The 16,485-nt window shown below is 37.9% G+C and overlaps 1 protein-coding gene across 17 annotated transcripts in view; it reads right to left on the reverse strand.

Annotated features, from left to right (window-relative positions):
• The window catches only part of ROBO2 (roundabout guidance receptor 2), a 653,740-nt gene that overhangs the window by 573,320 nt on the left and 63,935 nt on the right, over window positions 1-16,485 (reverse strand). For all 17 annotated transcript variants that reach the window (XM_075073141.1, XM_075073108.1, XM_075073151.1 and 14 more), the window contains exon 2: window positions 10,025-10,351. In XM_075073141.1, coding sequence (XP_074929242.1) covers window positions 10,025-10,351 — 327 coding nt within the window. The remainder of the gene's footprint in view (window positions 1-10,024; window positions 10,352-16,485) is intronic.

Consider the following 16,485-nt stretch of genomic DNA (forward strand, 5'->3'; position numbering starts at 1 on the left):
TGATGGCAATTAAAAAGAGAGTAATGTGAAAAGGGTTCCCCCATCCCTAATTTCTACTCACGTCTCTCAGCTCCACCCATTGAAACGGGCAGAAGGAACTTCTTCCCCAGGAGGCCCTTCCATTTCTGATTTAATTCATCAACTTATAACTTGTATACTGATTTGTACTGCACAGATTTTTTTTATATTACCAGTTTCTTCATATTTTTAATCTGAGAAAACAAAGATTCAACATGTTCTCTACAGAAGACAAAAAATAAAATATTCAGTTTCTGAACTCTGCATGATACAGAGAATTCCTCCCCCCTACACATACCCCTGAAGATGGTCTCTCTGGTAAAGATGGGGAAAGTGTTTCAGGGATAATAAAGAGTGACTTAATACCCTAATAGCTTTTTCTTGTGTATTTCCACTCTCTTCAATGGACTACATAAAAGCAGTAGCGGAAATCTCAACAGAGAGCTTTTATTTGCAAGATTTCCAGTGTTAGAGGTTGGATGAGTTAGAATAAGGTCTAAACTGATAGCCAACCAGCTGAATGCTTATCTAACCAGGAGTAAATCTTGTTTAAGGTTAACCAACTACCACATTAAAAATAAGTAGCACCAGGAAACTACCTATTCTGAAGTAAAACACATTCTGAATTTTCATTGAAATTGCAAACCAAATCTTCTTGAAAATTTGAAAAAAAGTCATTCACTTCTTTTGTCCCCATCTCCATTTTGATGTGTCTGTACACCCTGGTTTCTGCTACCATTGGGGCAAGCTCAAAGATCCCAAAGTCTTTTCTAGTATGACTCCAGCCCATTTCTTTTTCAAAATTAACACATTTACACATGGTTCAAAACCTTTGGGCACTCATCCACACCAAAGCTTTGCAGTTTCCTTCATCAGCATTAAAAAAACCCTCTATCTATTCAAAAAAACACAAGTATGCACTTTAAATCTGCCAAGAGTTTATATTTCTTGTCACAAGAAATCTGAAGGCTGCCTCAAGGTTGCCACTATTGTATTTCTCTGATAAAAAGTGACAGGCTGGGAGAATTTACACATTCTCACCAGGTGGAAGGTGTGGTTTTAGTGGACAAAACACAGGAACTCCTACATTTTAATCTCGTCTTATTATGACTTCTTCTTCTACGGCCTTAAGAAATGAAATTAATTTATCTGTCACTTCCTGCCAAGTTATAAAATAGGGGTGTGCTATGCATACATTTCTGATTATGGGAAGTAAGCTTTATAAAAAAAGTTGGTCTTGTAATGTGATCTAAAAAGTAGTCAGATTTAGGATTATTCTAAGCTCCTCTGGAAGAACATTCAACATCTAGCACTCCTCACTCCAAAACACTTTGTCTCTGGTTCTCACACCTTTCATTCTGGGTCTTGCGAGCTGCGCTGCCCCAGAAAGTGCAACTTTCTTTGTGGATCATAGCTGGAGGTGTGGTTACTAATACAGTTTTACCCTGTGCTGTCAAAGTCTTTGAAAAGCAGGACCATGGCTTTGAATTGGTAATGGAGACAGAATGAGAGTCACAGGAGTAATGATCTAGTGATGGCTCAGCCCATTGAGAGGACAAGCCATCATATTCTCTACAAGCTGAAACATCTGTATTTCTTCAGCATTTACCACTTCACCAAGTGAATTTAAAAACAAAACAAAACAACAAAAAACAACAATAACAAATCCTATTACAAATAGAATAGGACAAAGTTTCCAAGAAAGCTGAAGGTCGAAGAAGTCATTGCCAATCCTGAATGACATGGCCACTATCTCTATCCAGGCATGCAGTATCAGGGAAGAGTCCAGCAGGACCACAAGAATTCACACCCTTTTGTACAACAATGCAGGTATCTGTGATGGAAGAAAATGATAGTCCAACTTGCATATAGGGCTGAAAAGAAAATTATGTTAGAATTTTGCTGGGGAGTGAGTTGATGCCACATGCTTAAGTGAAGATTACTCTCCCTACACAGGAAAAAGTAACACCGGAAGCATCCACAGAAGTCCATATGTGTGCTCACTGAAAAATGTAAAACAGATACCTGTCTACTGGGAACTGGTTCCCCTCCCTCCTCCCACTGGTAGAGCCATCAGATATTATCAAACTGCCAATCAAAAACACCAATGTAAACATCTTGAAATGGTTCATCATCATCAAAAGTCATGGTGAAGTTTTAACACCTGGAGACTAGAAAAATGAAACACAGAACTTTGTAAATGAAGATAGAAAGGATGAGTGTTAAAAATGAAAAGGAGGAATGATAAGAGTCTAGTTTCCATGAACAAATAAAGCCCATTAATGTATAACATCCACCAACTTTGCCCTAATGATTTCTGTTAATTAGCAGTGTAAGGCACTTTGTTAGTATTTAGATCATGTAATGTTTGCAAATGAAAGGTCTGGAGTGTTGCTTCAAATGAATTTTTTTTTATCTGATTTGACAACACAAAGTAGTACAACATGTCTGAGGCATATGCCAACAATAGCCAGTATTTCAATTAATATTCAAATAGCACTCATAGTTTTCTCAGGAAAGGGAGCAGAGGTGTGGAAATGCAAATGTGTTAAATAATTTGATGTTACAGCGTTATTGAGATCTGTTGTGTTATTTCCTGGACTGACTAAAATTAGAAAAATGTCGAGCACAGAATGAGTACATGAAATACAGACTAACAGAAGATCAACCCACACATACTGGGAGGTATTTTAAAGAAAATTATACATGACTCTTTGGCAGTTGCTTAGCTTTCAACCTTTTATCAAGTAGACTGTTCAGAAATTATATAAATGGCAGGCTCGATAAAAATCAAAGGCGAGAGAAAGAAGGAAGCCTCAAAATCAAATGAAATGATGTGCAAGAGATTATTAAAAAGCAGAATCAGATCAACAGCTTTGCAAAATAGCTTCCGAAATGAAATGTCAGCTTTTTCTTTGTGAAGAGAAAGTAGTGGGCACTGAGTAGATAATTTCAGAGGACAAACTGGATATCTTAAAGAAATTTGCTTTGCCCTTAACATTTTTTGGGGGGTGAGAAATCAATAGTCTATCCAAGGTGTAGAGAGCTGCAGAGAAGATCAGCCCAGTATGACAGGTCCCTGGGAATGGATGATTGGAGAGAAAACAGGGGAAAAGATCAAGGAGACCAAAAATGACTGCATTTTTGTTGCTGCTGTTGTTTATGGGTTCTTGAAACTTTTGTAGATCCAGGTCCCATTTAGTCCACCCTGGAATGACGGAATAGTCGCTAACATTTTAGATCCTGAATCTACAACTGAACCTTGGTGCCCACGTGAAGACAAACTGGTGGAGGACTGGGGCTGGGATACCCTATTGGAGGATCAGGACCTTAATCATTAAAAGGAACATTGAAATAGATTACCTTTCTTTGCTCCATATAGTTATTTGGGGAGCTAGAGCACTATCTGAATCAGAGAGCGAGAAATATACTAACCACAGAAGGTGAAGTTGGGAGAAGTACTGAAAAAGTCCAGATGTGTCGGAACTCACCCTGATCTCATAGGTTGGATATCTAGTGAGAACAGGATTTCCATCATATTTCCACTCTACTCTGGCTGCAGCCAAGTAGGAAATACCACACACAAAAAAAGCCTCTCTCATGGTAGTTCTGCTCCTACTACTCCCAGAGGACTAGATTGTGACCTATAAATACAAACTAAACTATAAATGAAATAATTAGAAAACTTATTTGACCCTCAAATAAGAATGTGAGCTGATGTTTCCTTTAGACAGTGGTTTATCTGAAGTGGTTTCACTCACTGTTAGTTGTATGGTTCTCTAGTTTCATATTTTCACTGTTGAAATAAATGTGTGTGTATCATCTACTGACATGTTTTATCATATTGTAACTTCCTATAGTGGTAACCACCAGTGGATTATACCAGATAATCAGTTTCTTGCTACAGAAGTATCCTGTAGAGGGATTTTTTTTAAAAAAAAAAAAATTCTTAAGCCATTGGCCTTTTTCGCACTGATACTATTATACAGGTTCGCTGAGTTCATGCACCCACTAATATACACCACTCATCACCATTGATGGAAGTCGTGCAGGTGTGTTAAAGACTAGCAGACTTTTTGATTAGGAATTCCACCCTGGAGAGACTTTGAGGGCAAAGAAGGAGTACAATTACATCTCATCATAAGCTACATTTTTGACAGTGAACAATGCTGATGGGAAGCCAGACAAGATGATACTACATTTGTCTATTTTTCATCCCACTTCAAGTATGAAATTCCAGCATATTTTCCCTTAAAGCATTTCAACTATCCTTTCTTTTAATATATCGTCCTTATTTATCACATCTGTCACAATATTCCCCTTTAAGAGGAACTGTTGCACTCATGAAATGTGTTCTGTTGACAGGCCAGGAGTACCATATTTATCCCTAGAAAAACTGAAATGTGGGAAGGACAGTACCGGCTTCACTCTAATGCCCTGCTCTTCTGCATCAGCCAGCTTCTTTAAGGACCACTGGCCACAGCATTCCACTTTTTGCAGTCATTTATACCCCTGCTAAGAGAACATAGATGACTACCAGTTCAGACAGGTAGTGTTGCCCAGTCCCTTGGCAAAGGTGTGAATGACTAAAAAGGGTGCATGGAGTATTCATCCTCCAAACTTCAGAGAGCAAATCAGCTCTTTGACCACTGAGCGCTTGATTTCGCTGCTGACACTGACACTTAGTGCCAATTGTGAAATTATTTTTTTTTAAATGGGAATATCTGTGCAGTAAGGATAGACCAAGGTCATCAATGCACTTTACTGTGCCAATGTGGCACAGGTTACTATGTTATGTTATTTTGCAGGTGCTTTGGATTTCAAGTATCTTTGATAAATGTAATTAATTTCATTGTCATCAACACACAGTTGCCCCCTACAAGAGCTTCATAGAATATCTGAAGGGATTATTTTTATGATATATGGATGATTGTTTAGTCAATATTTTATGCCTCTCATCTTTTAATCTTCACATTTTACGAATAAAATTGACATGTTGTAATATTAGATTTCTTGTGTAAAAGATTTGGCTCACTTTGGAGAACACCTGCGACTCCTCTTGCTAACATCAGTCTACTGCTGTAACCTCTCTTACTCACACAGATAAAGCATCAATTTAGTTTTGGATTTAATACAAACAGGACCATTATGTTTTGAGAGTGTTCCAAAGCTTGCTGTTCCCGCAATCTGTGACCTATAAATAATGCAAGACCTTTTCTTTCTCCTAATGACTTCAGTTCAAGCACAAACCCTGAAAGATGGAGGCCAAAATTTATATTGCAGTCGTGGAATTTAATCTATTACTGGTTCTCCAGTTGAATTACGAATCAGAGTTTGTTCACTCCTTTGTATCAGCCCCAGCCTCCACATTCCTTCCCTTTTAGTGAAAAATACCTCTGCTTTTGAACAATTACCCTTTTTGTATTTTGATATCAAAAGCAAAATAAAGTCTGGCTAATCTGAGAAGCCTTTGTGTTTTGTTTTAGAGGAAAGCAAAGGGTAGGGGAGGGAGATGATCTTTTTATTCATGACCCCTAACCTTTGAACCACAACCTCTTTGCCACTAAAGCATTCAACACCTCATTTAATCTCTCCTCACTGCATTGGCACAGCACTGAAAAAGGAAAAAAAATAATCTGGGGACTTCATCAATTTTTCATGAATTTTCATTTAGACCAGAGCCCCCTCTTACACTGGTCGATAGATCAAGCTGCTGTCACATATTTAACACCTGGGGCTACAGCTGTTATCTCTGGGGGCTGCCACTGACTCAGGCTAGATCAGAGACAGCCTGAATCAGTGCGAGGACTCCTTATGCTCTTTCTGTTCCTTACATGTGGCGCCCTAGTGCTTGAAACTGAAATCCTACCTACAGTAGCCACCGCAAATGTGTGTCCCAATATTCCCATTGGAAAACTCCACACCACAGTTTCAGGCATGTCAATTTTTTGCTTTGTGAAAAATAGTGCTTTTATTTTCAAAACATTTAAAAAGCAATGAAGGCATTTCATAAAAGACAGATGACTTAAAACCTACCTTTTATAGCAGATTATTTAAAATGATCCTAGGCACATTTTGGGCATTACATTTATGATGCTTCTAATACCAACTGTAAGTTGTATAAAAATTCTATTTGTGGTATTTAAAACATATGAACCCAAGATAAACACATTTTTTCTTTTGAGTAAAACAATTATTTTCTGTTGGTTTAAGGGCACAGTGCCTATTATTAATGGTTTAACTATTTAAAAGAAAAACGCAACATAATTCCCACACAAATGTCAGATCCATCAATGATGTTGGAATTAGTTTTCTGGTTAGCAAGAAATTCTTACAAAAATAGAAACCCAAGCATCAATCCAAGAATGATTGAAATGCATCACATCAATGATGAATTATGCTTTCAAATAAAAATATTTTTGAAAATCTTTAGGAGTAAGACTTTCTTTTTTTTTTTTTAGTTTTTTTAGGAAAACTAAGACAGCAACCATAGGCCCCAATCCAGGAAAGGATTAAGCACATGCTTAACTTTAAATATTATATGCTTCCTTGAATCATGGCCCCTTGTAGTTCTAATGATTTCAACTAAACACAGGAATATGAATAAGTTCAAGAATCACGGTGTTTGTGCGGTAGGTAACCATACAAAACAGTAGTAAAAGGAGACAAGAATGAACCAGTCACTTGGATCTTTGCCCAGACTAAAAGCATGCGCAGTTTCCCAACAGTAATTTGAGAGACTAATAAAACTAAACGTTTATTTACAAAGCGCCTCTTCTCAAAGGGACTGTTCAGCTTCACATTTTTAAAGAGACACAATTTAATACAGATATTTAAATAATTCACTATTGATTAATTACCAAAATAGAAGAGAGATTTAAGTATTTTTAGATCTGTGAAAAGCAACCCTTTCCCTTTTGCTACAATTAGGGCCCACCTACACTGGAAAAATGATCCATGCAATGGTTGTCAGTAAAAGGACCCCACTAGCTCCTCTTTATCGAGTGTTGAAAACTGGTTAGAGACCACAGTTTTCAACACCATTACAGATAGCATGAGTGAGACCTGGCGGAATGTGGCCTATCATGCTTTCTCTTAACAATGCTGTAGTGTCCCAACTACCTAGCAGATAAACGGTTTTTAATTCAGCAATAGAGTGGTGCACGGGACACACTGTTGACAACAGTTATCAGCAATAGGCCATTTCTCTAATGGAGACTGAATTCTAGAGAGTCTCTAACATCCTATAAACAGTTATGATGCACAAAGCTTGATGTAAAGCCTTAAAGGGGCTGTTGCCTACAAATCATTTGGGAATTTATTTTAGATGCATAAAAAAATATATAGACATTTGAATGAGAAAATACATGAACTTTTGCAGTAAACTGGGAAGAGTTGTGTTGTTTTGCAGTCTCCAATAAGAGCTGAATCCCAGTCAGGTGTCCAACATAATGATGAACTTTGGAAGCAATGCTACCTAAGCTATAAAAGATGTCTAGGTCACAAAGTTAATAAGAATGTATATTATTGAGTCTATAGTCCAGTGAAATCAATAGATTCTATTCACAAAGTAAGTAAGTGTGGCAGAATCTTGCCCTTAAATCATGAATGAACATGTTTAAAAACTTTTCTACCATCCTTTATGAAGTCCCTCATACCATCATGTTTCAGTTCAAGAAAAGACAAAGCACCATTTAATTTAAATGGCCCAGGAATGTTCCCTTTAATCCCCAAAGAGTTTAATTGGAGAATTCAGTCAGTTAAACTTCAAAGGTACAAAAACAGTAAAATAATCTGGTGTCAGGTGCACGATGCCTTTACCAAATCTTTGGCTATGGTTTCAGCTCTCAGATTTCATGTTCTGTGATCCTTCCCTAAAACAGTGAAACCTAGTCTTATTATTTTTGCAGTCTTCTGTTATCTGACTTTCAGTTCATGCATGACCTGCCACCAGCTGCAGTGGTTAAAATCGTAATTCAGGAGACTGAACAGTTCGTAACTAGAGACTCTCAGCAGTCATTGTAGTAGAGATCAGTAAGATTTGATGCAATAAAAGCATACTTTTATTTTGAAACAACCAATCATTTTGATGCAATGACTCAAGGTGCAACTGCACCAGTTTTTCTACTCTGTATCCAGACAGTAGATGTTTTAATCTTAACATCATGTACCAGCCTAACTTACAAGTAAAGAAGCCAAACATGTTTATACCTATAATAAAGACAACATAACCTCTCTCAGAGATCTTAACAATCATGCATGTGAATAAAGTGCTCAGAAGTAATAATCTAACAGCGTTAGCTGGACACACACACACTATGTTGGTTTCTTCAAATAGCTTTGCAACCTCTCTCATGCTATCCGTCTCTGCAGTGCAAAAATGCCTACAATCCTAAACTGTGCAAAACTATGTGATGCTTTTGTGATGGGGACAAGTCTTCACTGAGGACTTGAAAGAAAACTATAAACTACCTTTCAGGTATGATTTGAAAAAGCTTTGAAACAAGGTTCTACGAAATGAAAGATAATGCATTGACCTACCCTACTCTACTGTTTAGCTCCCATATCATCTGACAATTAGTTCAAAGGAATGTCCTTTCCGTAATGTATGAAGATAATGACAAACTATCAAGATTAACTAATGGTTAGCATTGTACACACAAAAGTCAGTTGAAGCAGGAGAAATTCTTTTAAGGAAACTGAACCAGCAGTTCTTCCAGTACTCTTCAATTACTTCTGGTAGTTTCAGATATGAACTCCTTCCCTTATTCCTCAAAGACTATAACTGATATCAGCCATGGAGAAGGTACCTCTTATCCTCATACAAGGGTGGCTGTATGACAATGGAGGGATTTGGAAATTGGAAGATTAAAAAAGGTTAGCCACCTAGAAAAAAAAAGTAGGCAAAATACTTGGGTGGCAGGTCAGCAAGGCATTTAAGTACATGCTTAAGTTCATCCCTCTTCACCTTAAGTGCTTAAGTTATGTGCTTACCACAGAAGTCAATGGGGCTTAAGTTAAACACATGTTTAACTGCTTTGCTGAGTAGGGAAAGATTGCTGAATCAGAGCCTTGCAGCCTCCCTGTAGTGAAAATTAAGTCTAAGAAAAGAATTGTGTTTTTTGCTTTTTAACCGTTTTTAAAAAATTCATTTATATGAAAATGCACAGCCAGAATTAGCTGACTTCATTTTGCATGCTGAAATTTATTTTTCCTTCCTGTCTCCTTTTCAACCCAGATAATTAATTAGAGGCAGTTAACACATAGTAACTTTACATTTTGTGAAAGATAAGCTTCTTTGACATGCAAATAAAATGACCTTGTTTCAGCTTGTTCACTTGGAGGCAGAGTATTCATGCATGAGGGTCTCAGAAGTTTCAAATTCTCTAGAAGATCGGTGATGACTTCACCGTTACATAAAGCCAATCAATAGGAATCCGACTGTTCTAAATGTGTTGAGAAATGGTTAACAATTATCACATGCCTGTCACATAATGAATGAGACCTGCACTGAGTTTTTGGCAGAAGGGAACTCTGAAGGGATTGAGGCTTTCAACAGTACAGTACATGAGTCACCAGACTGGAAACTGACTACTTCTGCAGAAGTAACAGATGACCTAATAGGAGAAAGAGACAGTGCACCCTTGTATTAAATGATATTCTTCATGTTATGGTTCAGTATAACCAACTTGACCCATAATTTCAAAATTAGATTACTCATTAAAGGGAGACTAGGATTCCTCCATGCTAATGTCAATTATGATTATACAGAGGCTAGAATAGTACCTCAGTATAAATAGTATATTTTGCATGATCATTGCAACAGAATAGATGCATGTGAAAACAGCTTGGCTAAGAGTAATAGTGAAAGGGACAATGATATGCTTATCTACATTTATTATCTGCTAACTCGGTACTGCATGAGAGGGCTGTATGTTACCATCAAAGCAACTACAAAGTTCTACATTAATTTTAGAAGGCGGTGATCATATTTTGGATTACTTACATGCTACTTCCAGAGATGCATTGCGACTCACAGCTTCACCAAGATAGTTCCTCGCAACACAAACATAACTTCCTTCATCAGGTTTGCTCCTGCGTCCATGTACAATGCGTAAGAAAAATAAAGATCCGCTGGGCAGCAGCATACGGTGGGAGCGGGGGTCATCTTTGTCAGTCTCTACTCGCTCTCCATCCTTGTACCATTCAATAGTGGGAGTTGGCCTTCCCTCAGCTTTACAGTTCAGAGTTGTTGGCTCTCCCTTAGAGACTATCACATCTGAAGGATGCTCAACAATCCGCGGTGGAAAGTCCTCCTGGCGAAGACGGGATCCTGGAGACAAAGGATGGGAGGGGAAGGTTTTTTTTTTTAATTTTTCATCTTGATATGTAGGGTCTTACTGCTAGTCTCTCTTAATACAGCTTGGGGTTTCCAAGCATTTGAGCATGTGTGATGGCAGCCATCTTGGCTGACACACTAAACACTGAAGCAGGGACCTCCAGATCTAAAACTCATGAGCTGCTTCAGCTGAAGCCAAGGCTTTGTAAAAATTGCAGCCAAGGCTTTGAGATTGTAACAGAATTATATCTTCTGCAAATGGGGCACAGAGGGGGAACTGTAACACACCCTCGCCAATGGGTCCAATAATCTTTCTGAACAACACATACCTTTGGATACCCATGCCCTCCCAGACTGCACTCATAGCTGTTGTTCTCTTGCTCTTTCACCTGCTTGAATCAACAGATGGGCACATCCAAAATCACTGCATTTTGTGCCTGGGCCTCAAGACCTATTGGTTAATGTGTCTCTACAGATGTGTGACTATGTCTTGTACCACTATCACACAAACTACTAGAGTGCAGAAAGAACAAAGGCTGAAACATGACAGCTAACCCTTCCTTTGCTCATTTTTAATGCCATAGTTAGGATGATTTGGGCTTTCAAAAAGTACTGACTCATACATACCCCTTATTGCCATTACAAAAAAAAAACAAAACCCTCAGCTATGAGCTTTAGAAATTCCCAGTTAATCTATATGAATAAAAAAGAAACAGCTTAAAAAGACATTTCTGACACTGCTCTCTATGAGAGGAGATTCCATGTCCCTTTCCCTTGTCCTTTCTCTACTACTTTCTTAATTTACAACTCTTCTGATGTTTTTTCCTTCTTGACCTCCTCCCTGCTCGCAAGCCCTTTCCCAGGATAGTTTGTGTGTCTACAATAAGCGTGTTGTATGACAGTGATATACGTTTAGACACTTCAGTGGCTCATTCTACCCTTTTTTTTGGTCCCTGAAATCTGTACCAAGGGGTTGCTGTGGTGCAAAAAGAAAAGTCATCCCTGAAATCTATACACTACAAAAACACTTCCATCTGTCACTTGTGTACTGTATTTGTATAACCCTTTTTAAGTTCAAACATCAGTTGGTTGAGCCTCTCATCACACCTTTTTGTAAGTGAGATGTGTAACCAGGTTACAGATGAGTATACCCAACGAAATAATTGGCAGAGCTGTTTCAAGAACCCATGAGTCCTGATTTCTAGTACCTTGCTCCAGCTATTAGGTATATACTTCTTTCCTACAATTTCAGTTAGAATCTATAGTACATTGGCAAACAAGTCCTCTTCTGAAAAAGGACCCTAATTTTTCTCCAAATCCCTTCTCATAAAAATGAAACCAATCTTCTTAATTACCAGCACAAATTACCTTTAGCTCCTTCAAGATGCTAAAAATGCTTGCAATGGAGCTGCCAATCTAATGTCATTGCACAGAACTGCTTAGACTCATGTAATGTCACCTTCAGCAGCAGATCCATGAAACTTGAAACTTCAACTAAGGATTCTGCAGTGCATTAGTAGTTAGGAAAAAGATTTAACATTACGTTTCAGACAGTATACATTTGAACATATCTTCTATGCCTCATTTGCCCCCAAAGTTTTGAGAAATAAGGTTACATTTCACAGATCACAAAGTTTTTCTCCCTTTGGAATTCTGTTTTACTGGCATTTGGATCATTAAACTGAGCCTTGCCCTAGCAATAATGTGTTAAACCAATGCTGCAGGTCTGAGTTTTTTTAGTGGCTACAACATCCTTTAACTAATACAGTAAAATTATCTGTTCATCATTTCAAAGGCCAAAAACAGATTATGAATGATATAGCCAGCATGATATGGCCAGAACATATGTTCCTTATTTCATTTAAAATTTAGCTGGAGAATTTGTAATTAGAAAGCATCATTATTCTCTGCCAAGACAGGAATTCAAAGCATTAGAAATATACACTAAAATAAAAAGCATGAATTTCATATATATCAGTATACTGCACTGAAAAACAGAATAAGAACATTGGCAAGAGGCTGGTATAATACACCCCATACAACTTTTTAAACATATTTCATAAATACCAATGAACAATCCTTTTTTTCCCCAGTATTAATTCAGTGTTCACTGGGGACTTCCAATAATGCCATTATAACTAGTCAATATTTTGGGTATTTCTGAATTTTTGATGAATTGTTTTTTCAACCAACTCAGGTCAAAATATTTTAAAAGCTCTAATTGTTGACAAATATTTTTAGTGAAAATTAAAAAAAAAATGACCAGCTCTACATTCTAAAATACATGGTGGTTTTGATACCCAAATGTTTGCAAAGGACTATCAATATCAGGAGGCAAAGCAGAGCAAAGGATTAAAGGCCTGATTCAACCCCTCTAGGAGCCTTTCCTTTGGTTTCAGCAGGGCTTGCATTTGTTCCAACCTTTCACCTCACGAGGCTGACTTCAAATCCTATCTTAGGGTCATAATAAGACAATCACGATACTTCAGTCCTCTTCTACATTGATGCAAAATTAACATGCTGTTTCTAAAATGATGAACATTAAAAGGTCTGGCAACGGCCTTCACTAGTACTTTAATGCATAGAGTTATCTGGGGTACTTTTCTGAGGGGGAAGCGGAAGAGAGAAAGATGATGGATTTTATTTCTGCCCCTAATCTATGCAAGAGTACAAGTTGTTTCACTGAAAGGAAGGCCGTTTACTTTGTGCACTGCGCTACACATATAGCACCATTTTCATTAGTTTTTCCCTCAAAGGATTTCCACCACACAGACTTTGCATGCATGCATGCAAAGCCAAATTGCCCCTGGATTTAAGAGTCTCTAAATACTCGTTGTCATGAGGGACTGCAACAGTTCCAAATTAGCTGTTACATGCTACTGAGTCAAAACACACCTTTGCAGAAAGCCACTATAATATGAATTTATACAATGGACTGTGATGGCTACTCCAAAGAAGCCTGGAAGTTTTAGCTGTGAAAAAATGGGCAGTTAAAAAGTCCCTAAATATATATTTAAACAGTACATAGTAACCTGATCTCTTGTGCATTAGCATTGGCATATTATCATTTATTAGGGGGCTTCAGAATTACAGTTTCATATATACCTTATGAAGTCAGCAAGACAGGAGGGTAACCAACACGGCAGATAACTTTTCAGCTTCACCTCTTCATTTCTTAGCTTTAAAGGGGCTAGTATTTTTTTAAAAACACTCGTAACGCTGTCACAGTATCTTCCATTATTATTATTATTTATATTGCAGTGGCAGACATTGGGGGCTATTCAAACCTAGAGGAAGCCATGGTCCCCATCCTGAACAGCATACAATCTAAAAAGATCATTACTCACAAACAACATTTTTCTCCTGAAAAATCATAATAAGATTGACAAAAACTATAAAAAGAAATCATGTCACACTCCACTAAAGTGCCACTGGATCGGTCTGGCCAGTAGGAAAATTTCCCAGAAGACCCAAGTAACTTAGAATCAGCTAAGACCCTTCCAAGAAGTGACAAATTAAGGATAAATTCTCATTGATTTGTAGATCTGACTCCTCGCTGACAGGAGGTCTAGGACCCAGCACAGCTCTGCTCCATGGAGCAGGTTGATAGAGAACAGAGAGGCCCAGAGACATAAGAACTCGGGCTTCCATTTGGAATGAGTACAGATGCCAGCTGCCTCTTGTGTTTGAGTATTTAGGTGTGTGACCATGGTATAATATTATGATCTTAGAAACCTGTAATAAACTGCACAGGAGCATACTAGTAAGTGAACATGACAAACCAAGCACTCAGGAGCTGTGCCCACTAGAAATCACAACATGAAATTGCAGAAAAAGCACTTCCAAATCCATTAACTGAAAGAAGAAAAACAACATGAGCACTGCCCTTGGCCCTAGGCTAGTGTCTTGCTACCCTAGGCTAATGCTTTGTTGTCACCCTTGGGGTGGGATGTGTAACAAGTTGTCTACTTTACCTAATTCAAAAGCTATTAATATCACATAAAAACTCTGAAGAAAGTGAACAACAACAATTTGAATTAAGGAACAATAATGCCCTTGGACCATAAGCACCATGATGTAATATTAGATATCTGATGCAACACTTCTTTACTAAATGAACATAACTACCACTATGCAGAGTTTTTGTTTAAGGTTGCATCAGGATCAACCTACACATCAAAAAACTTTGAAAGTATGAAAACAAGAAGTTGAGAGAAAAATCTCCACTGTTCCTTGCCACCTTCAAATCACCTACCACAATGTTGATAACATAGTCCAAAATTCCACTAAGCAGTTGCTTCCAGCTCCAACAGGTTGCTGAGGTCACCATTGCATTTTTGCACCAGGGCACACTGAAGCCAATAGAGCTACAACAATTTATATTAGAGTACCACGGGGGATAGTGTTACCTTTCAAAGAACTTCTATAATGTGTTGGCGCAGACACTGTGGGCAATATGTGCAGGAGAGCTACCAGTGACATCTCAAAAGTAATCTCCTGGGGACAATTCAGGTTCTTTCGCAAAATACTTATTTTGGGCAGATCTTAAATTGCTATAGCTCAATTGAATTCAATGGAGGTTTTACAATTTACACCAGCTGAGGATCTGTCCCTCACTTTTCATTATTGATTTAAATCAGTTTTCAAGGCTGTCACTCCTCCCTGAACAACTATCACTAGTGCCAACTAACATTCTTCTAACAAAGGAATCACTTTGGAAAATAAGACGGACTGCAAGGGACCACTAATAAAACAGTATTAATTCACTTCACTTTTACTACGTAGTAACGTGCCACTTTAAATTAATAAATTAAAAAGATCTGCATTTTTCCCCAGTTGTTTGGTGAAATAAGTGTAAAATATTAAGTTTGCTAAGCTTTTTTAAAGCACACACTTTCAATCTAAGAGATATCATTCAGTTAAAGGAAACAGATAATAGGAGAAACTCCTAACATTAAGGAAAGAATATTTCTAATCTTTCTAACATCTAACTGGCTATGGACCACAGTTATGAGGGATTTATTTTTATATTTCAGATTTTAAAGAATGCCACTATTGGTTACTGTGGCATTCTTATAGCAAGACAACTGGTGCACCAAGGTTTAATAGTTTATTAAAGTTAAACTCATAATTTAGCTTTGAACTTACAAACTCAAAAAGGAACCACTTGGTAATGACATTTAAAAACTGGTAACAAAGTCTGAGCTACAGTGAAAAGAAATGTAAAGTCATGTTAATGGGGACTATAAGGACAGAAATAAAAATTGAATAAGAGAAACTGGAGAAGGTGGTGAATTTTACGCATCTTGGAAGTACTATCAGCCAAGATGGTACTAGTTCCCAAGAAATAAGAAGAAGAATCAGGAACACATATGCTACATTTGGAAGACTCGAAAACATCTGGCAACTCAAAAATATCTCCCTCAAGATAAAACTGAATGTGTACAAAGCAATTGTTATCGCCATCACAACATATGGCAGTGAGACATGGCAACTTAACATGAAAGATACTCAAAAGATGGATACATTTCATGACAATGTCTGAGAAGAATACTGGGAATAATATGTAGAGATAAGAAGATGAATGAAGAAGCCAGAAAAATTTCTGGACAAGGTACCCTTTCACAAATAATCTACAAAAGAAGACATGAGTGGCTGGAACATGTGCTGAGAATGAGGGGAAAAAACCAACCACTTACCAAATACCATCCTTGAATGGAAGCCAGAAAATGCAAGAAGAGAGAGAGAGGAAGACGGCGAATATCATGGAAACAAACAGTTCTGAACAACATCAAGCACCTCAGCATGAAATGGCAATATTTGGAGAGAAGGGCAGTTGACAGGCAAGAATGGCAAATGTGGGTAGCCCAATGTGCAGCAAAGCATGGAATGGACTAAGGTCTGACCTAGATCTGGAATGCAGAGCTTCACCCAGCACCCCGCCCTCCTTGTGACAAAGCAGATGAGCCTTCTTAACTTGTCTGCTGGCTCCTGATTGGTTCGTATCTTTTCCTAACCTTTCTAGGCCCCTGGAGGACTACGTCTTGTTGGTAGCCAAAACTGAATGGACTTTTCCTAGGCAAGGGGGGTGTCAGGGTACTGATGCCTGCTGCGGGCAGGAAGAGAGG

This window comes from Chelonoidis abingdonii, chromosome 1 (genome assembly GCF_003597395.2).
Source record: "Chelonoidis abingdonii isolate Lonesome George chromosome 1, CheloAbing_2.0, whole genome shotgun sequence".
Classification (NCBI taxonomy): Eukaryota; Metazoa; Chordata; order Testudines; family Testudinidae; genus Chelonoidis; species Chelonoidis abingdonii.